Below are 21,707 nucleotides of genomic sequence, written 5' to 3' on the forward strand. Positions count from 1 at the left end.
AATCCTTGCCTTAAAACCTTTTTTTTTTTTTTTCCCCAAAGAAGGTATACTTATTCTTAAGATCTTATTTGAGAGAATGAGTGGGGGCAGGGGAGGGGACAGAGGGAGAAGCAGACTGAGCTCCCCAGAGCCCCCCCCCCTAAAACCTTTTCTTAAACCTCTTTTCACGGACCCTAAATGCTACTGAGTTCTGTTGTCTGAGCTTTTACTCCTTCCCTCCAAACCCAGTAATACCTCCATAGCTATTGCCCCTATACAAACTGACATTCAATCTATTGATTCCCCTCCTCTGGACACAACAGTGTGTCTATTTCCACTGACGAGCTGGCTGGTAATACTGTGAAGGAAAATGATTTGAAGCAAGAGAAAATAAAATCAAGGTGCGGAGAGAAACAGTAATGGGAGATAAAAGAAGTCTCATGCAGCATTTATATTGCCAGTTTCAGTTGTTTCTGAGGCTCAGCTGCTTCTATTATCTTTCCATGGGTTGGCCATTTAGCCTTTCCCTGATTTCTAAGCACCAATAAATTCATTTTACCTAAATTAATCCGAGTTGGGTTTCTACCACTTGCAACCAATAAGTCCTAATTGATAAATTGACTACACCTATTCTGAATACACCTTAAATCCCATTTTCCTTTAAAATTTTCCCTAACTGAGGGCACGTGGGTGGCTCAAGTGTTGAGCCTCCGCCTTTGGCTTAGGTTGTGATCCCAGGGTCCTGGGATGGAGTCCACATGGGGCTCCCGGCAGGGAGCCTGCTTCTCCCTCTGCCTATGTCTTTGCCTCTAGGTGTGTTTATGAATAAATATTTTATTCATTTATTCATGAGACACACACACAGAGAGGCATAGACACAGACAAAGGGAGAAGCAGGCTCCTTGCAAGAAGCCCGATGAGGGACTCGATCCCTGGACCCAGGACCATGCCCTGAACAGAAGACAGATGCTCAACCGCTGAGCCCCCCAATGTCCCAATGAATAAAATCTTTTTTTTTTTTTGAAAGATTTGATTTATTCATGAGAGACAGAGAGAGAGGCAGAGACACAGGCAGAGGGAGAAACAGGCTCCATGCAGGGGGCCCGGCGTGAGACTCGATCCTAGGACCCTGGGATCAGGCCCTGAGTCGAAGGCAAAGACGCTCAACCACTGAGCCACCCAGGCGTCCCCCAATGAATAAAATCTTTAAAAATTTTCCCTAATGGGTTCATTTCATAATGATTGCTGTCCTTCTGAAACCCTATAATAGTTATGCTTTATATTGGGACACTGGCACTTAATTGTGTTCAAATGAAAACTAGATTATAAACATGCCTAGGGATCCCTAGGTGGCCCAGCGGTTGGCCGTCTGCCTTTGGCCCAGGGCATGATCCTAGAGTCCCAGGGTCAAGTCCCGCATCGGGCTCTCTGCACGGTGTCTGCTTCTCCCTCTGCCTGTGTCTCCCATGAATAAATAAATAAAATCTTTAAAAAATAATACTTTTTAAAAATAAAAATAAATAAATAAAATAAACATTCCTAAACTGCTCATTCATTCCTTTATGTGTACAAGCCTTTTCTCTTGACCAGGAGGGTAAAAACTTTGAAAGTAGTAATTTTGTCATATACTTTAAAATATATATCCTCTACAGTAATCTGCACAATTTTAGACCAGTGCATACTGCCTCAAGAGGCCAAACAAAAGACAAATATCATGAAAATCTTCAGGAAGGGCTGTGGTGACACAGGTCAGCAAAGAATATTTCAATATGATTCGAAATATGATTCAAGAGTTGCATCTCGGGATCCCTGGGTGGCGCAGCGGTTTGGCACCTGCCTTTGGCCCAGGGCGCGATTCTGGAGACCCGGGATCGAATCCCACATCAGGCTCCCGGTGCAGGGAGCCTGCTTCTTCCCTCTGCCTGTGTCTCTGCCTCTCTCTCTGTGTGGCTATCATAAATAAATAAAAATTTTAAAAAAAGAGTTGCATCTCTCTGTGGAGTCTAATCAAGCTTAAGGTGAGGGCATAATCTAGGGAGAGGAAATGATTTCAGAAAGGAATATTACCTCATGGGAGTTTGGGGTCATGGTGGTATCACTACAGATCCATGGTTGGCTCTCTGCTTTGCTAGTCCAGGAACTTAATTTTATCTGTTTACTCAGATTTTTTTAATAAAAAAAAAGCAAGTTCATAGGAGGATAAATAACAAGCCAGAATGTCTGTTTATTCATTTACAACAAAGAATAGGGCCAATTTGAGAGCCATCTACCCAGGACAATCCCTCCTGATGGGGGAAGCCAGACTATTAGGTGAGGAGGGTCACATATTTAGAAAGAGCTGATAGTGGTCAGGCAGATTTTCCATTAAACAAAATAATTCTATCTTCTTTTGGAGCTATTTCTATCTGCAGCATGAAGACCAAGCTTTTTGTGGTGCCACTTTAAGAAATTTCTGAACACACACAAAAGAAAGAAGGAAAGAAAGAAAGAAAGAAAGAAAGAAAGAAAGAAAGAAAGAAAGAAAGAAAAAGAATTTTGTGAACACAGACATACTTTTTTTTCTTATCTTCTTTTAAAAGATTTTATTTATTTACTTGAGAGAGAGGAGAGGAGAGTGCATGAGCTGTGCACAAGTGGGAAGGGAGGGTCTGAGGGAGAGGAAGAAGCAGACTACCCGCACCCTGAGATCAGGACCTGAACCAAAGGCAGGCGCTTAACTGACTGAGCCACCCAGGCACCCCCAGGCATGTTCTTTTTCTATGGCTTTTGTCTTAGTTGACTTTCAGGTAGGGAACCCCAATCCATCCCCCACCAATACGTGAGCATGACAGTCACTTTACACCAAGGCTATTCTACTCACTCTCCTTTACAATCACAGTCACAAGCCAGGAGGCTCTATCACAGTCCCTTCCTGACTTGGATTTGGGAAAAAGCTGCTGCATCTACCGTACCATCACAAATTTCTTCAACCTGAACTGCTTTTGGCTTAACCTCCCGTACTAGGGTGCAAGAATTGGACAGACTTAATAGCTCCAATTTCTGATTGGCATTTCTAGGCCTGATCTTCATTAAGTTTGTATGCTTTTTTAATTGTGATGAAATCTACATTAAATTGACCATTTTAATCATTTTTTAAGTATGTAGCAACAGCACTAAATCAATTTACACTGTTGTGTAATCATCACCAACATCCATCTCCAGAACTTTTTCATCTCCTCAAACTGAAACTCTGTACCCATTAAACATTAACTCTCCATTCCCCACTCTCTCTCATCCCTGGCAACCATCATTTTGTCTATATGAATTTGACTACTCTAGGTACTTCATAAAAGTAGAATCATACAATATTTGTTCTTTTGTGTCTGACTTATTTCACTTAGTGTAATATATTCAAGGTTCAACCATACTGTAGCATGTATCAGAATTCCCTTCCTTTTCTGTGGTGCCTCGGTGGCTCAGTGGGTTAAGCATCAGCCTTCAGCCCAGGTTCTGGGATCAAGCCCCACACTGGGTTCCCCACTCCGTGGGGAGTCTACTTGTCACTCTCCCTCTGCCCCTACTTGCCCACTTGTGCATCCTCTCTCAAATAAATAAATAAAATCTTTTTAAAAAGTAATTTAAAAAGAATTCCCAAAAATAAAAAATAAAATAAAAAATAAAAAGAATTCCCTGCCTTTTCAAGGCTGAATGATATTCCATTGAATATATTTACCACATTTTATCTATTCATTACTTTTTTAAAATTTATTTATTATATAGAGAGAGGGGGCAGGGAAAGAGGGAGAGAGAAAATCAAGCAGACTCCTTGGTGAGCATGGAGCCTGGTGCAGGACTTGAACCCACAATCCTGAGATCATTACATGAGCTAAAACCAAGAATCGGATTCTATCTACTGCACCATCTAGGTGTCCCTATCTATTCATTATTGATGGCAATTTGGCTTATTTCCACCTTTTGCACATTGTGATTAATGTTGCTATGAACGTGAGTGTACAAATTACCTATTCAAGTCCTGCTTTCACTTCTTTTGGTTACTAAACCCATATGGTAATTCTATATTTAATATTTGAAGAATCAGGGTCACCTGGCTGGCTCCATAAGTAGAGCATGCAACTCTTGATCTCAGGGTCATTAATTCAAGTGGACACACTTTTAAAAAATTGAGAAATTACTCTATTGTCTTCTATAGTGGCTGCACCATCTTACATTCTCACCAGCAATGCACAAGATTTTGATTTTCTCTACCTCTTCAACACACTTGTTATTTTCTGTTTGTTTTTTTTTTATAAGAGCCATCCTGAAGTGTATGAAGTGGTATCTCATTGTGGTTCTGATTTGCATTTCCCTATTCATTAACTGTTTAAGTATAGGAAACCCCATGTGTATTCATTAGCAGTAGGGAAGGTGAGGCTGAAGGAAGGGAAACTGATCGAATCAAAAAGGAAGGACATGGGGATCCCTGGATGGCTCAGCGGTTTAGCACCGCCTTCAGCCCAGGGTGTGATCCTGGAGTCCCAGGATGGAGTTTTGCGTCAGGCTCCCTGCATGGAGCCTGCTTCTCCCTCTGCCTGTGTCTCTGCCTCTCTCTGTGTGTGTCTATCATGAATAAATAAATAAAATCTTTTTAAAAATAAAGAAGGACATGAGAACAGCAGACAAAAAAGAGGGCGGAGGTATTATGGGAGGGAAATAAAGACAAATGGTTGAGGGAAATGATTATTTAGTTTAACCCAGCCAGGTCTGTGCCTTCTTTTTTAGCTTCTCTGGAGCTCCTAGGTAGTGGGCTTCACCAGAGCTTAAATGTAATTTTGTTCATAAGAAAACTGAAACCCACCCTAATTAGAAATGGAAACAAGAGAGAACAGTTTATCTATTTGTAGACACAGGGCAGCCAAATGCCAAGAAATGATAATATGACAAAAGAACAAAGTGAAGCAGATCAAGAACTGGCCACTACAAAAAGAAGCTCCCTTACTCAAAGTGAAATGCACCTTAAAAGCATCATTTGGAAACCCAGAACCAGAGGACACTGAAGCTGCCACCCATCAGGACATGAATGAGTGAAGCCCTGCAGTCACCTACATTGCAGAGAAAAAAAGAAGCAGAGGAGTTGTCCATCCCTGGGCAACCTTAGTAGGTTTCGGGACCTTGATGTAGTTTCCAGTTAACATTAAATGAGATAACATGTTTAGCATAATGTTTGGCATAATCCTTGGCATTTTTTTCTAACTGTTCAAAAAAAGCTAGATATTATTGATGAACTCTGAGACAGTGCTCAGCAAGTACATATTCTAGTACAGGGCATGGCATCAAACAAATAATGGCAGCACAGCATGAGGGGAATTATAGTAGAGACAGGTACCATGCACAGGAGTGGCCCAAAGAAGGATGTAATGAACACTGATGGGCCGGCCATTGAACTTAACATTTTGGGGGCATTTTCCCTTTTAATCCTCACAATGACCCTGTGAGGTAGCTACTAATATTATACCTATTTCACAGTTTACTTTTACCTTAAGTAAACTGAGTCTTAGAGATATTAAGTAACTTGCTACTTGGATGCCTGTGACAGCTGGTGAAGTGGTGGAGCCTGGGATTCAAACCACATCTGCCACTCTCCGCAGTACATGCTCCTTATCCGCTACTCTCTATCATTATTTGCTCACCTTGGGGAAAAGTTCTAGAGGAAGCACAGGATCTGAGTAGTGAAGGATAAGGTGTTTAAAAGGCAGATGAGCAGAGGAAAATCAATCCAGGGAAGGAAGCATGCATGCCCTAAATCATGGAGTTATGCAACACACATTCTATCTGGAGAAATTCTGTTTGACAGAATGGTGACAATTTCTATTGACCAAATTTACACACAGAGTCAAGCCTGGATCCCAGATATTTACTCTTTCACGTCTCTTGGCCTTACCACAATCTTGCGAGGCAGATACTATTTCCCTCTTTCACCTCTGAGGAGAGTGAAGCTTAGAGAGGTTAGGTGACTGACTAGGTTCACAGAAGCAGGGAGGTAGTAGAACTGGGCCCTGAATGCACATTTGCTAACTCTATGCACTTCTTTGGACTGCAGGGTGTGGTGAGGACAGAGAGAGAAGGAAGCAATAGAGCAGTTTCTCAACAAGTTTTTTACTGGGACCCACAGTAAGAAATGAAATGTATTATGACCAAGTCATATAATTATTAATATATTATTATGTATTAAGAGAAAGTAGAATTTCTAGTGTTCAGCAACATCCTGTTTTCCATCCCTCCAGGCATACTGGAGGATACTTCTCTGCCTCCTTCTTTTAGGCAGTCATCCAACTAGTTCTGGCCAATGAGTCATGAGCAAAAGTGACATTTATCAATTTCAGGCCAAAGCATTTCATTTCAGTTTCAAGACCATCCAACGTTCTCTTCCCCTGCTGCAGTTATTGCAAAAGCATATACTGAGATGGCTGCACCACAACATTGAAACACCCTGCATCACTAATCCAACAAAAAGAGGACAGTTACCCTAGAGTATCTGTGGATCCACAGTGAAAAGAAGCTTTGCTGTTCTTCTTACTAGAGTTCAATAACCACTCTATTAGCTCGTAAACAAGAATGGTATGTTGTTTACCTTTGTTTCCTTGGCACCTGGCTCAGTGCCTGACAAAGAGCAGTGCACAACAGAATGTTTGACACCTGAATGTATAAGTCAGGGAATCCTGGGCAGCCTGGGTGGCTCAGTGGTTTAGCACTGCCTTCAGCCCAGGTTGTGATCTGGAGACCCGGGATCGAGTCCCACATCGGGCTCCCTGCATGGAGCCTGCTTCTCCCTCTGCCTGTGTCTCTGCCTCTCTCTGTGTGTGTCTCTCACGAATAAATAAATAAAATCTTAAAAAAAAAAGTCAAGGGGGATCCCCGGGTGGCTTAGTGGTTTGGCGCCTGCCTTTGGCCCAGGGCACGATCCTGGAGTCCTGGGATGGAGTCCCGCATAGGGCTCCCTGTATGGAGCCTGCTTCTCCCTCTGCCTGTGTCTCTGCCTCTCTGTCTCTCTCTATGTCTATCATGAATAAATAAATATTAAAAAAAAAAAGTCAGGGAATCCTATGTTGCTAAATAAGCCATGAGTTTGGCTTTTGACAAAGTAAAAATTTTAATTATAGAATTCATTTGTATTGGTGTTTCTGAACATGTTATAATCAGTTTTGATATAGGTCTCATCTAGAGTAACGAATAATTAATCATACCTTAAAAAGTAGGCAAATCATTAACCTATAAAAATAATTTTATTTATATATTTATTTATTATAGACATAGAGAGGCAGAGACACAGGAGGAGAGAGAAGCAGGCTCCATGCCAGGAGCCTGACGCAGGACTCGATCCCGGGACTCCAGGATCGCGCCCTGGGCCAAAGGCAGGCGCTAAACCACTGAGCCACCCAGGGATTCCCTATAAAAATAATTTTAAAGATATAAGGCTATTGGGGTACCTGGGTGGCTTAGCTGGCTAAGTGTCTGACTCTTGGTTGTGGCTCAGGTCATCAGCTCGGGGTCATGAGATCAAGCCCTGCATCTGGCTCTGTGCTTAAGTTGAAGTCTGGTTGAGATTCTCTCTCCCTCTGCCTCTATCTCTCCCCCTGCTCACTCTCTCACTCTTTCTCTCTCAAAATAAATAAAGAAAATCTAAAAAATAAGATATAAAGTCATCCTTATGGGAACATCCTGTTCACTCCCTGACATTCTGACATCTTTCTTGAGGTGTTTTTATTTTTTTTTCATTTTTTTTTAGTATGGAGGACGATTCAGAGTATGTACATATCAAATATAGACAGCATCTGTTATGTGTGCTGAGATAAGAACAAAAGGTTATGAATCATGCAGCTAAACTGAGAGAGGCCAGAGGGCTGACTTCATACCATCTTAAAATCAGTTCTCACTTAGCAGAGGGAACACTCAAATGCAAGGAAACCCAGGTTTCATTGGACATGCATAACTTAATCATGTCCACAGGCTGTTGGTTGTAGACATTACCCTGTAGTCTCACACAGCATTTTCTCAAACCCCCTTGTGCCCCCTGGGCCTGGCCATCAAGCCAATCTAACACTGCTGGGAGAGGTTACTAATACTTGTCGCACAACTTGTTTTTGGATGTGTTTACCAACATATCCCAAAAAGGTCTGGAACAACATATACCAAATTGGTCCAGAAGTTATTCTTGGGGAATGAATTTGGGAGAGAAAGGGTATTAGGGTGAGAGCCTCCTTTTTGGAAGGAAATACTTCTCTGTGTTTGGGTTTGTTATGTACAGTGGGCATATGTTAGTTTTGTACTTCAAAACATCAATTTAAAACGGCCTGGGAGTAATTGAAACATCCCTCACATTCTCCCCCAACTCTTTATACTTTATTCAAGAGGACAGAACCTAGAAACATGTGAGGTACTCATTGGCATCCAAACCACACTTGCTGAATGAATAAAGAGGGAGCCTAGAGGAGACATCAAAAGTAACGTTGGCCTTAAACTCTGCCCTCAACACAGCAGAAGCTGACCTTCTTCCTTTCCTTTTGATTTCATCTTTTCCCCCCTTTTCCCCTCCTCTTTTTCCTCTTCTCCATCTTCTTCCTCTTAAAACAACAACAACAACAACACGAAACAATAACAGCAAGAACAGGGATCCCTGGGTGGCGCAGCGGTTTGGCGCCTGCCTTTGGCCCAGGGCGCGATCCTGGAGACCCGGGATCGAATCCCATGTCGGGCTCCCGGTGCATGGAGCCTGCTTCTCCCTCTGCCTTTATCTCTGCCTTGTCTCTGCCTCTCTCTATATATATGACTATCATAAATAAATAATAAGAAAAATTAAAAAAAAAAAACAGCAAGAACAGCAGAATGCAGCAAAGGAGTTTTACCATGCTACCCTCTAAGTAGTAATACAGAAACACAGAAGTACATGAGATTAGTGGGTAGCAAAATAAGATTTCAGACACACAATAGGGAATTAAGGGATGATTTTAGGAAAAGTAGAGTCATCCATCCAAAGCAGAGAAGTAAGAGAGGAGAAAGAGGAAGAAACCAGGCAAGAAAAGCATGGTATTATGCAGAGGGGAACACTGAACTCAGAGTCTCCCCAGGCTGCCACCTCTATTCTCTCTTCAAAGTCTGGTTGCTCAGTCTGTCATCGAGAATTAATCAGACTCTGGTGAGCCCGTTCCTACTAACCAAAGACAGAATGGTTTCGAAGATTGACTAACAACCTACCATGAGAAGTATGTTTGCCAAGAATACTTGTGTCAGACAAGCAATACAGCCTCTTCCCACATAGGTAAGGCTTCTTAGATTAGGGGGCTGCTTGGAGAACAGGGGCTTCATGCAGACAGATTTGGAACCTGTGAAGTGACATTTCCTCCCAAGTGTAGAAGTCTGGAATGTCACTTGTGGACCTCCAGGATGATGGACAGAACATGGCAGCTGCTCAGGGTCCCTCTCTTCTGCAACTCTGGAAATGCACTAGAAAATTCTCCCTTGGGGCGCCTGAGTGGCTCAGCTGGTTAAACATCTGACTCTTGATTTTGGCTCAGGTCATGATCTCAGGGTCATGAGATCTGGCTCCTTGTCAGGCCTGTGTCAGGCTCCGTACTCAGGAGTCTACTTCTTTCCTTCATCCTCTCCCTGTGCCCCTTTCCCTGCTCGAGGGTGCAGGTGTGTGTGTGCTCTCTCTCTCGTCAATCAAGTAAGATCCTTAAAAAAAGAAAAGAAAACTCTCCCTTGCCTAGCCCCCCTTCTGGCTACTGGGTTTATATCTCCCTACCCCATCTCGACCATATTTATGATCATGCTCCTCTACCTGTTTTACACTAAAGTTATTTCCAGTGTGCTGGTTCCTGATTGCTTTAGGTAAGCAGGCTGTAGTTACTTATCTACTAGACCAAGGAGAGGCAAAGATTTACTAACAGCAGTTAAGAGCACCACCCTAGGGATCCCTGGGTGGCACAGCGGTTTGGCGCCTGCCTTTGGCCCAGGGCGTGATCCTGGAGACCCGGGATTGAATCCCATGTCAGGCTCCCGGTGCATGGAGCCTGCTTCTCCCTCTGCCTGTGTCTCTGCCTCTCTCTCTGTGTGACTATCATAAATATATAAAAATTAAAAAAAAAGAGCACCACCCTAGAGTCAGACATGTTCCATTACTTATTATGTAGCTTCGCGAACCTCTCTGTGTCTCAGTATCTAGAAGGACACAGAGATGTGACATCCAGTAAGGAGGGACTTACTGGCCCAGCTGATAGCTTTTAGCTTTCAGACACTTATCCGGTTAAACTACAGAGAGATCCTGTACTCAAGATCATGGGCTTCCCACATGGCTGACATCTACTTAATGATTGAGGCTGGGTGATAAAAGTCTGGCCATTTCAGTTCAGTGTGGGACAACTGGCCATCTGTTTTGGTTTCAGATTATCCATATAATTAGTTGACACTGTTGTCAGGTACACACTGCAGCTCAACTTCTCCCACTTTTCCCTCCTTCTATGATTGTCAATTCCCAAGGACACTCCCTAATAAATATCCTGCACGCTAAATTCCATCTTAGAGTCTGCTTCTTAGAGAACCCAACCTAAAATGATCGGTGCTAGGAGTGATCTGAGAAAGCAGGTAATAAAATGTTGTTTATTTTTTAAGATATTTAATTTACATATTCATGAAAGACACAGAGAGAGGGGCAGGGTCCCTAAAATGATGTTTAGAAGCAGGGTCACTTGGGATGCCTGGGTGGCTCAGTGGTTGAGTGTCTGCCTTCAGCTCAGGGTGTGATCCCAGGATCCAGGGGTCGGGTCCCACATTGGGCTCCCTGCATGGAGTCTGCTTCTCCCTCTGCCTGTGTCTCTGCCTCTCTCTGTGTGTATAAATAAATAAATAAATAAATAAATAAATAATCTTTAAAAAAAGAGAAGCAGAGTCACTTAATACACAGCTGGAAATGAAGATCTGGGGTCCAATTGCTAAATATTTTATCATTGGTGACTAGGGATGGTATGCTGACAGAAGGGAATGTACTAGCTGGTGAGATGTACCAGATAAATATGGGGGCCATAGTAACCATAAGAATAGTGAAACTGGGGACACCTGGGTGGCTCAGTTAGTTAAGCGGCTGCCTTCGGCTCAGAACATGACCCTAGGGTCCTGGGATGGAGCCCGGCATCAAGCTCCCCGCCCAGTGGGAAACCTGTTTCTCCTTCTACCTACTTGTGCTCTCTCTCAGTCTGTGTCAAATAAATAAATAAAATCTTAAAAAAAATAGTGAAATCAGGTGACTATGACTGAAAGCCAAGTGTGATACCAGAAGGCCTCCTTAATGGCATGTGAAGAAGTTTTCATCCCCGATAGTGGGAGGGCAGGGAAAGTTGAAGCCCAGGATCATCACCAGAATAGTCTAAGATCCAATCATGTTAAACTCCCAAGCAAGGCAAGCTGGCTAAAGACCCTAGTTGGGAAATAATGGGAATATAACATCTGGGATGGAGATATCTGATGGGTGCCCCCAAAGATCTTGAACTCCCAGATTCCCCTGAACCATTTGAATATGCAGAAATGGCCCATCATCCAGTGCTTCCCTCTAGACAAGGTGAAAGACTAAATCCTGTAAAACTGCATGTACCCTTCTCAGAATCTGCTTTTACCTCCCTCCTGGATACTAGGCTGATAATCAGGCCTAAAACGCTACATAACCCAGTAGGGGACATATTGGGCCATATAAGGGAGGGACTCATTAAGGGATCATCCGCCAAAGGAGCTACAAGAACTAGCCACGCATAAAGTGGCAGGAGCTGGGAGACTAGCAAGGGACTGGATTCTGCAAGTGCTTGATCAAGAGGACCTGACCATAAAATTGGATTAGGGAGAGTTTATTGATTTGGAAGCATTTTCCCGAGATACAGCATTTATCACTCTACCAAGGACCCAGGAAATGGTGCAAATTTGCTCCCAGGATGGCCCTTAAAAGCATGGAAGATGACAACCCACATGAAGTGTAAAAAAAAAGTCAGAATTGCCAAGATGGATAGTATGAGAACAGATTTTTAAACTCAGGGAAACACAATGAAGTAGATGTACTGTAGGAAGGCTGGAAATCCCACCGAATGATTATGATCCATGGAAGATCAAGAGGATGCTCCATTTACCAAGGCCATAGGGAATGAGATGGTAAATAAGTGCCCCAGCGTCACTGAGATTTAACTACATACAAAAAATACAGGCCTGGACTGACAGTAGGGGAGACTGTTACAAAACTAGGCTCACAACAGTAATGGTGTGATAGAACTTGAAACAAGAGGCCAGTTAGCAGCACTTAACTACTAGAAGCAAGGTAGATACAATTATTATAATAGCAGAAAGGGTGGAATGACAGTCAGGGAGGCCTGAACCTCCAAGACTTATGGAGATGCTTAACAGAATATAGCAGAATATATATATATATATTATATATATATATAATATATATATATATATATATATCAGAATATAGCATCTCCAAGGGCCAACAGGCCTTATCCTCAATTTTCAATCAGAAGAAATCAAGGTTGGGTGATTAAGGGGGTGAGGGCTGTTCCCCCAATAAAAAGTGACATCCTTTGCCCACTTTTGGATCTAAGCTAGTTTTCAGACTGTGAATTCATTAATTAAGAGTCGGGTGTTGGGGATCCCTGGGTGGCGCAGCGGTTTGGCGCCTGCCTTTGGCCCAGGGCGCGATCCTGGAGACCCGGGATCGAATCCCACGTCAGGCTCCCGGTGCATGGAGCCTGCTTCTCCCTCTGCCTGTATCTCTGCCTCTCTCTCTCTCTCTGTGACTATCATAAATAAATAAAAATTAAAAAAAAAAATTAAAAAAAAAAAAAGAGTCGGGTGTTGTATGCAAATGATGAATCATTGAATTCTATCTCTGTTTTTTTTTTTAATAAAGCATTTTTAAAATTTTTATTTTATGATAGTCACAGAGAGAGAGAGAGAGAGAGGCAGAGACATAGGCAGAGGGAGAAGCAGGCTCCATGCACTGGGAGCCCAATGTGGGATTCGATCCCGGGTCTCCAGAATTGCGCCCTGGGCCAAAGGCAGGCACTAAACCGCTGCGCCACCCAGGGATCCCTATCTCTGTTTTTTTTTTAAGATTTTATTTATTTATTAGAGAGAGGGAGAGAGGCAGAGACACAGGCAGAGGGAGAAACAGGCTCCACGTAGGGACCCCGACGTGCGACTCCATCCCCGGTCTCCAGGATGCTAAAGGAGCCTTGGCTAAAGGAGCGCTAAACCACTGAGCCACCCAGGCTGCCCTGAATTCTATCTCTGAAACTAATATATAGTACATGTTAATAAAATTGAATTTAAATTTATTTTATTTTGAAGATTTTATTTTTTTAAAGATTTTATTTATTCATGAGAGACAGAGAGAGAGAGAGAGAGAGAGAGAGAGAGAGGCAGAGAGAGAAGCAGGCTCCATGCAGGGAACCCGATGTGGGACTCGATCCCAGGTCTCCAGGATCACGCCCTGGGCTGAAGGCAGGCGCTAAACCACTGAGCCACCTGGACTGCCCTATTTTTAAGATTTTATTTATTTATTCATAAGAGATACAGAGAGAGAGGCAGGGACACAAGCAGAGGGAGAAGCAGGCTCCATGCAGGGAGCCCGATGTGGGACTAGATCCTGGGACTTCAGGATCACACCCTGGACAGAAGGCAGGCGCGAAACCGCTGAGCCACCCAGGGATCCCCTTCTTTATTTTTTTTAAATAATTTCTCTGCCCAACATGGGGCTCAAACTCATGATCCTGATCAAGATCATCAAGAGTCGTATACACTACCAATTGGGTTACCCAGGGGCCTCTAAAGTCCCTTTTAATCAACTGACCTCACTAGGCAAAAAACTGAACTTTTTGGGATGCCTGGTGGCTCAGTGGTTGAGTCTGCCTTTGGCTCAGGGCATTATTCTGGGGTGCTGGGACGGAGTCCCCCAACCGGCTCCCTGCAAGGAGCCTGCTTCTCCCTCTGCCTATATCTCTGCCTTTCTTTCTCTCATGAATAAATAAAATAAAATCTTTTTTAAAAAACTGAACTTATTTCCTTTACACTTGTGTTTCTTATTGTGATGAAGGGCCCCTCACCACCACCTTCCCAAGCCAGGACCTAAGCATCCTTTGTGTTTGGGACCTTGCCTTACCCCCTCTTCCAACTAATATTCATGTCCTGGGAATTCTTCCTTACAAATTTTCCAGAATCCATCCACATCTCTCCATTTGCACTGCCTCTTCATTGGTTTGGGGCACCATCATCTCTTGCCATGATGACACCAACAGCCTAACCTCCCTTCTAATTTATTCGCCACACTGCGCCCAGAGTGATCTTTCTAATAATGTCGTTCTTCCGTTTAAAATCTTTCAATATTGAAGTTCAACCTATGAATATAGCCTAGTAGGCACTAAAGGATGTGGCCGATGCGTCCCTACACACACACACCACATTCTCTGTTCCATAAACTTCCAGTTCCCTGAACCCATTTTTTTCCCCCAATTATCAACGGGTCTTTCTTTGCCCACGCGGTTCTCTGCTTGGAACACCTTTCCTGAAATCTAGTCTTCTTTTGGGTAACTCGGATGCATCCTCAAGGTGGAACCTTGCACAACCCAGGTAGGCAGGCTTTATTCTGGACGGGTGCCCTCTGCGTGGTCCCGCCAACTTGTGTCTTCCAGGCGGCCAGGCCCTGAAGTCGCCCTAGACACGCCAGCAGTTGAAAGGCTTGCCAGAGTGGACCCAGATGCTTGCAGCACCAGTCCAAGATAGGTACGTAGCACACCAAGCTTCGGTCCCGCAGAAGAGACACACCCAAAGCTTCCAGAGGCCCGCGCAGGGCATGCGACCGCGGTCCACTGTCCGGAACCCAACCTCGTCGGACCCGCCTCCCACGCTGCGTCGGGGGTGGGGCAGGGCGGGGCGCCGGGCGCCTGCGAACGGCGTGCGACGAGCGGGGGGCGGGGCCAGGGGCGGAGCGGAGCGCGCATGCGCGGTCGCCTTTGTGTGGGTCGAGCGGCGGCGGCGGCGGCGGCGGCGGCGGCGGCGGCGGTGGCGGTCCCACTGGCAGGCGGGCAAGAGGGGAGTCCGGGCGGCGTCCGGCGTGGGAGCCGGGGGACCACCATGGTAAAGAAGCGGAAAGGCCGCGTCGTGATCGACTCGGACACGGAGGACAGCGGCAGCGATGAGAACCTGGATCAGGTGAGGGCAGGCCGCGAACGCGCGGGCCGGCGGAGCGAGAGGGCTGAGTCCGGGCCACCGGAGCCTAGAGCCGGCCGGGCCCAGGGCCTCCTGGCCCGAGCTCCTGGCCCGCCCCGCACCCTGACCTCCGCTGCCACCTCTTTCTTGTCCTCCCCGCAGCGCCCGGGGTCCTTGGAGTCCGGCCGGGGCCTGGAGACGGAGCCCCGAGGACTTGGCGCCTTGCGCGGGGAGGCGGGGCAGGGACCAGGCTGGTGGGCCTCGGGCTTGGGGGACCAGAGGGGTCCGTGATCTGCTCGGGTCAGATCGGAGCGGCGGGCTGCAGGCCTGGCGATCCGGGCCCAGAGAGATAGGAAGTACCGTCCGCCAACCCGGGAGGCTGGGAGATTTTGGAGGAGGTGCAAGGGTGAGTGTGGGGTGGTGGGGGCGGGGGGCGAGATGATGCAGGCTCTGGAAGATGAAGTTTTTCAGACAAGAGATGTGGACCTGGAGGAGAGACACCCTTAAACAGTTCTAGGGAACCTCTGTCGTGCTTAATGAGAAAAACTTAAGCTTTGGGCACAAATCTATTTGGCGACGAGGGTCGTTTGTGGTTGAGAAGGGTCCCCGTTGAGATGTCAAACCAAAGAAAACTTGAGAGGAGGAAAGAGGCCCGTTGAGATGTCAAACCAAAGAAAACTTGAGAGGAGGAAAGAGGGCAGAAGTGGAGAAATATATGGGACGGCTTGGAAGGACTAGGATTGAGGCCTCTTGGCTCTTCTCATGCAGCATCCCAGAATGCTTTCTTACTTGAAGATTGTGCAGGAACCTTTGAAAGTAACTTTTGGTCTCACTGTCTTGGCGTTGAACTGTTTTTATACTCTAGAAAATATTGTAGGGAGGAAGCTGTCCTTTACAACAATGCTCTAGTGATACTAGATTTAAAGAGAGCCCCCCCCCCCCGCGTGTTTTGTGAACAAATAATAAAAAGAAAGAATATGCTAGAGGTAGTAGCTTTATAAGGTAAATAGAGAGTACTGAACTTAGAATCTGAAATTTTGAGTTCTAGGCCGGCTGTGCTGTTTTTCTAGCTATGTATCTTTTTGTCTGTAACCTTAAAATTTAGATACATTAGCCTTGAGTGTCTAATTGGACTATTACAAGGATCAAGTATTTGTAAGAATTAATATTGGTACAAGCACTTGCAAACCGAGGCTTTTGTGTAAAGGGCTGCTTCTTTGTATTAGGCCACAGGTCTCAGGACTAAAGTATTAGAGCTTAAAAGGGGTGGACTTTAAGGAGGAGGGACTGGAAGTGTGTTGAAGAAAAGAGGACTGTTTTGAAAATGGTGGTATGGGAAAATAGTGGAACTTTATCAAAGGGAGAAAATCTTGTTTGGGGATAGGAATTAAAAGTTGAAAATGTTCTGGCTGAAAGGCTCTTGAAATTTACAAAACTATGAAAAATCCATTCTTGGCTGGAAAAGTTTGGTTGATAATTTTAGACTGGCACTTGGGAGGATTAGAATTTTTTTTTTTTTTTAATCTAGAAATGTAGGTATTTGCAGTGAAAATATCAGCTACCATTTACATAGTGCTTGGGGTGAGCCAGTCCCCTCAATCAGTGCTGTATTTACCTTGTCAAGTTTTCAAATTATGGTGGAGTTGGTATTATTTTCTCCATTTTATATATGAGGAAGATGGAGATTGAAGAAGTCATTTACCTAGATTAACACAATTTGTTAGTGGTAGAGTTGAAATTTGAACTCCACATCTGCACGATTGTAAGGCACATGCTCTTCACTATAGCAACTTAATCTATTAGTCTTTTAACTTTTCATAGTGCAAAATGAGAAAGATGTTTAATGGTCATTTTCCATGTTGCTAGAATTCATATTTGTAAAGTACTTTGAATAATTTGGAGGGAATTGTTACATCAATTAAAGAGATTATGTGGGAGCTTCCTTGGTAAAGCACTCTGTGACCTCTGTTCCTGTGGTGAATAAAGTTGCAAGTTACTCTAATGATTTTCTACAAAATTCTAACAAATGAAATGAGTTCAGAGTTTTCTTTTTGTGGTAGAGAGGTTTTACCTGATCCACAATGAGCTCTTCCAGAGTGGACACTGGAAGGGGTTGCAACTTAAACCCAGTTCTGTTTATGAAAAGAAATTAGCATAAAATTTGTAAGTAATACGTAATACCTAATTTAACAGCAATTTCAACTTTCTCCTCTTCAACTACACTTATTGGCATTTTTTTTTTTTTTTAAGATTTTATTTATTCATGAGAGAGAGATGGGGGGGGGGCGGGCAGACATACAGGCAGAGGGAGAAGCAGGCTCCATGCAGGAAGCCCGACGTGGGACTCGATCCTGGAACTCCAGGATCACGCCCTGGGCCTAAGGCAGGCACTACACCTCTGAGCCACCCAGGGATCCCCACTTATTGGCATTCTTATATCAGATGGGAACCAGATCAAAATTCCCTTTCCCTGCATATCCTAACAGAGGTACCTGTGCCTTCTATCTGTTTAGTGTTGCGCTAGGCTCTCAGAGGAATCAGTCTGCCCTCTAGAACTTGTCACCAGAGACCTTTAGCAGAAGTTCAAAATCAGGCTGGTTTGGGGGTCTTTGGAATCCTCAGAATAAAATTAATGCATTTGGGCCTTTCTAAACAAGATGTCTTTGGCTGCTCCACCTAGTTCTGGGTCTTCATTAGGGGTATAGCGTCTTATTTGCTGTCTAGTGTAAGGTCCTTGTGGAAAAGACAAAACCGTAACAAATCTAAGTATCTAGTGTGAGAGTGAAGCAGTTAGAAAGGAGGTCTTTTGTTCCTGGGTTTTCCAGAAGGGATTCTAAGCCATTATGCTAGAAATATTTCCAACTTAGTCCTTGCTGAAGGTGAGGCAGGTAAGCCTACTATACTGATTCTTCCTGGTGGTGGGAGGAGGACCACCTGTGTCAGAAACTCTCGGTTGCTTATTTAAAATGGGATCCCTGGGTGGCTCAGCGGTTTAGTGCCTGCCTTTGGCCCAGGGCATGATCCTGGAGTCCTGGGATCAAGTCCCACGTCGGGCTCCTGCATGGAGCCTGCTTCTCTCTCTGCCTGTATCTCTGCCTTCTCTCTTTGTATCTCTCATGAATAAATAAATAAAATTTAAAAAATAAATGTACTTTGCAGGGGCTCCCATCCCAGACCTACTGAATCAGACTCTCAGGAGATAGAGCCCTGGACTCTGCGTTTTTACCAGGTAGAGTCCAGGTACTTATTTATGTTAATGATCGAGACCATTGTCTATGTGCAAGTTACTCTTTTTTTTTTTTTTTTTTTTTTTTGCAAGTTAATCTTTTTAGTAAGATACTCTAGTTGGGGAGAGAAATAGCCTCCTGACCCAGCTATAGTGTGTGCACAATGGAAGAAACTTGACGGATATATTTGAGGTAGCAGAGCTGTTGGTTGTTCTGAATCTCTGAAGCTATTTGAATTGTTGGGATGCTTTTTTATTGAGGCCTATTTCCTTTTTTCCTTTCTTCATGATGGGAAGAGAGATGTGTAGGAACTGAATCGAAGTAGTTTAAAATTGCTTTAACTTTTAAGAACTCAGACCTTTGAGAATTTGAAGGATTTCTTTTAAAATGTGGCCCGATAGTGACCTTATTTTTTTTATGTTGGGCACACCCTTTCTTCAACATTTTTTTAATGATTTATTTATTTGAGAGAAAGAGAGCATGTAAGCAAGCGAGTGAGCACCCTTGAGTGGGAGGGACAGAGGGTAAAGGAGAGAGAATCTCAAGCAGATTCTGCACTCAGCATGGAACTGGAAGCAGGGCTCCATCTCACAACCCTGAGATTATACCCTGAGCTGAAACCAAGAGTCACATGTTTAACCCACTGCACCACCTGGGTGCCCCATCTTCAGCATTTTAAAGTTGCAAATCCTGAAGATACTTGCTTTTGGCACCTCTTGGAAAAGAGTTTGAAGCAAACCTAGATTTTTTTGTTTTGTTTTGTTTTGTTTTGTTTTGTTTTTTTACTCTATCATGTACTTATTTGGAAATAATGAATGTCACTTTTTGTGGAATAATATTTATGCTGTGGGTCTTATAAAATGAAAAGTATCCAAGATAATAAAGGAATAAGAGTTCTCTAGTCAGATCAGTATAACTCAGTATTTCTGAAAACTTTGTCTTTCTCAAGAAAAACAATGAGCTACTTGCATACTGGAATGCTTTATTTCATAATTTCCTTTTTTATTTAAAATGGTGATGTTGCTATGTCCTCTTCTCTGCTCATGATACTTGAAGTAGCAATAATTAAATTTGTCTTTGAAAAAATAGGCCCCTAAGTATTTTCTGGGAGTTATTTTTAGATATTAAATGTAAAAAATATCATTGTTATAAAGTATCCTTCCATAAACCTTCCCCATAAAAGTTGGGAAATTTAAAAGTTGTGCCTCTTTTATGTTAGAGCAGAATTTCTTAGAAGTCTAAGATGAAAAACTTGTGAGAAGTGTCAAGTGTTAACCTGTGAAGTTTTAATTTGTGTCATGTTGCATCCAGCTTGATGTAACTCATTTGCTAATTTCACTTACCTTTTCTGTGCAGGGGAGATTGAGTCCCCTGGGAGCTTTAGCGAAGAGGCTTTTAGGAAAAATTCAAAACCCATCTTTGAGCACCAGATCTATTGGTGTACTTATTGCTCCCTTTCTAAACTGTAAGTTCCCCAAGGGCAGAGATTGTTTATCTTGCAACAAATGTGTTAGACAGTATTAGGCACTGAGGCTATTGAGTGAACAAAATGGAAGCAGTTTCCACCTTCAAGGAGCTTAGAGGAGACAGAGAGAGGGGGTGGTGAGTGTGGGGTAAGCTTTGCTCAGGGTCTTTTCCTCACAGTTTGACTAGAGGCTATGAGGGAAGAGCAAGGATACTGTGAGAGTGTGACAAGTGATGCTATACTACGGTGGAGGGAGTAACACTTAAACAGAGTTGGAATATGTGTTAAGGAAAAGATTAGGCTAAACAGTAGAGGCATGTTGAGTGTTCATGGCTGAGGGACTAGCATGCACAAAAGCATTGAGGCAGGAAGGACCGTGTAGCACCCTAATGAAACTGAAAGAAACACACAGTGACTGGAATTTAATGGGCTGAAGAGAGAGAAGGTACAAATGAAGCTGTAGTAGTCCCTGTTTGGACCCTTTGAAGATGAGAAAGTCAGTTTAGTGAACAACAACCAGCATTAAAAATGAAAATGAAATTGAATCAAATAGAAAACATCAGGGGCGCATGGCTGGCTCTGTTGGTAGAGCATGTAACTCTTGATCTTGGGATTGTAAATTCGAGCCCCATGTTGAATGTAGCATTAACTTTATTTGTTTGTTTGTTTATTTAGTAGCATTTACTTTAAAAAAAATAAAATCTTAAAGAAATCAATCATGTATCAGTCTTAGTAAAAAGGATTATTGTAAAAAAAAAGGATTATTGTTATTACCTGTATTTTGTATATATACTGGTTCATGAGATATAATTGGTCTTACTCTGCACTGGGGTTAAAAAGTTCTAAAGTTATTTGTAGGGCCATGTCGGTAATGTTAAAGGACTTGATTCTGAGGGTAATGAGAAACCACTGAAGGATTTTAAGCTAGAAAAGGTTTCAGGTTTGTCTTTTAAAAAGTTTGCCTAGGTTGTCAGGTGGAGAGTAGCTTGGAGAAAGGGACACCAGTTAAGTGGTAGAAAGAGGAGTCCAGGTGAGAGATGGTAGAAAGCATTAAGTTCCACTAGAATGGAAGTTCCAGGAAGGCAAAGCTATTTGTTCACTATAGTATCCATGCACCTAAGACTGTGGCTGGTATGCGGCAGGTACCCTGTCAATGTTTGCTGAATGAATGCCTGACTTGGAGTGGTACAGTGCTTACAGAGGCAACGGGAAGTAGATTTGATTGGACATAATATTCAGAATAAAATGAGAGGACTTGATGATTGATTGGATGTTGGGAGTGAGGAAGAGGAAGTCCTAGCATGAGATGGGGCTAGGGGAAGATTAGGTATAAAGGTGAAGAGCATGAATTCCCTCATGGATGTGGAGTTGAAAGTTGTTTGTAATGAGAAGGGGCACCTGAGTGGCTCAGGGTCCTGGGATGGAGCCTCACATTGGCTCCCTGCTCAGTGGAGAGTCTGCTTCTCCTTCTCCCTCTAAAACTCCCCCTGCCTGTGTGCCTGTGCACACGCTCTCTTTCAAATAAATAAATGAAACCTTTAAAAAAAAAAAAAAAGTTGTCTTTGAGTTAATCTAAGTGGAGATGTCAAATAGGTAGTTGAAAATAACGCCTGCCTAGGGCACCTGGGTGACCTGGCTTTGGCTCAGGTCATGGTCTCAGGGTTCTGAGATTGAGCCCTGCATTGGGCTCCACTGTCAGTGTGGCATCTTCTTGTCCCTCTCCCTCTGCTCCTCCTCCTCCTGGCTCACTCTTGCTTGCACACTCTCTCTTTCTCTCTGGAATAAATAGATAGAATCTTAGAAAAAGAAGGGCCACC

The 21,707-nt window shown here is 43.6% G+C and overlaps 1 protein-coding gene across 1 annotated transcript in view; it reads left to right on the top strand.

Annotated features, from left to right (window-relative positions):
* The first annotated feature begins 14,988 nt into the window (after nucleotides 1–14,988).
* The window catches only part of RTF1 (RTF1 homolog, Paf1/RNA polymerase II complex component), a 54,805-nt gene continuing 48,086 nt past the window's right edge, over nucleotides 14,989–21,707 (top strand). Inside the window, exon 1 of the mRNA XM_025998357.2 lies at nucleotides 14,989–15,201. Within this exon, the coding sequence (XP_025854142.2) occupies nucleotides 14,989–15,201 (213 nt within the window). The remainder of the gene's footprint in view (nucleotides 15,202–21,707) is intronic.

Source organism: Vulpes vulpes, chromosome 15, assembly GCF_048418805.1.
Source record: "Vulpes vulpes isolate BD-2025 chromosome 15, VulVul3, whole genome shotgun sequence".
NCBI lineage: Eukaryota > Metazoa > Chordata > Mammalia > Carnivora > Canidae > Vulpes > Vulpes vulpes.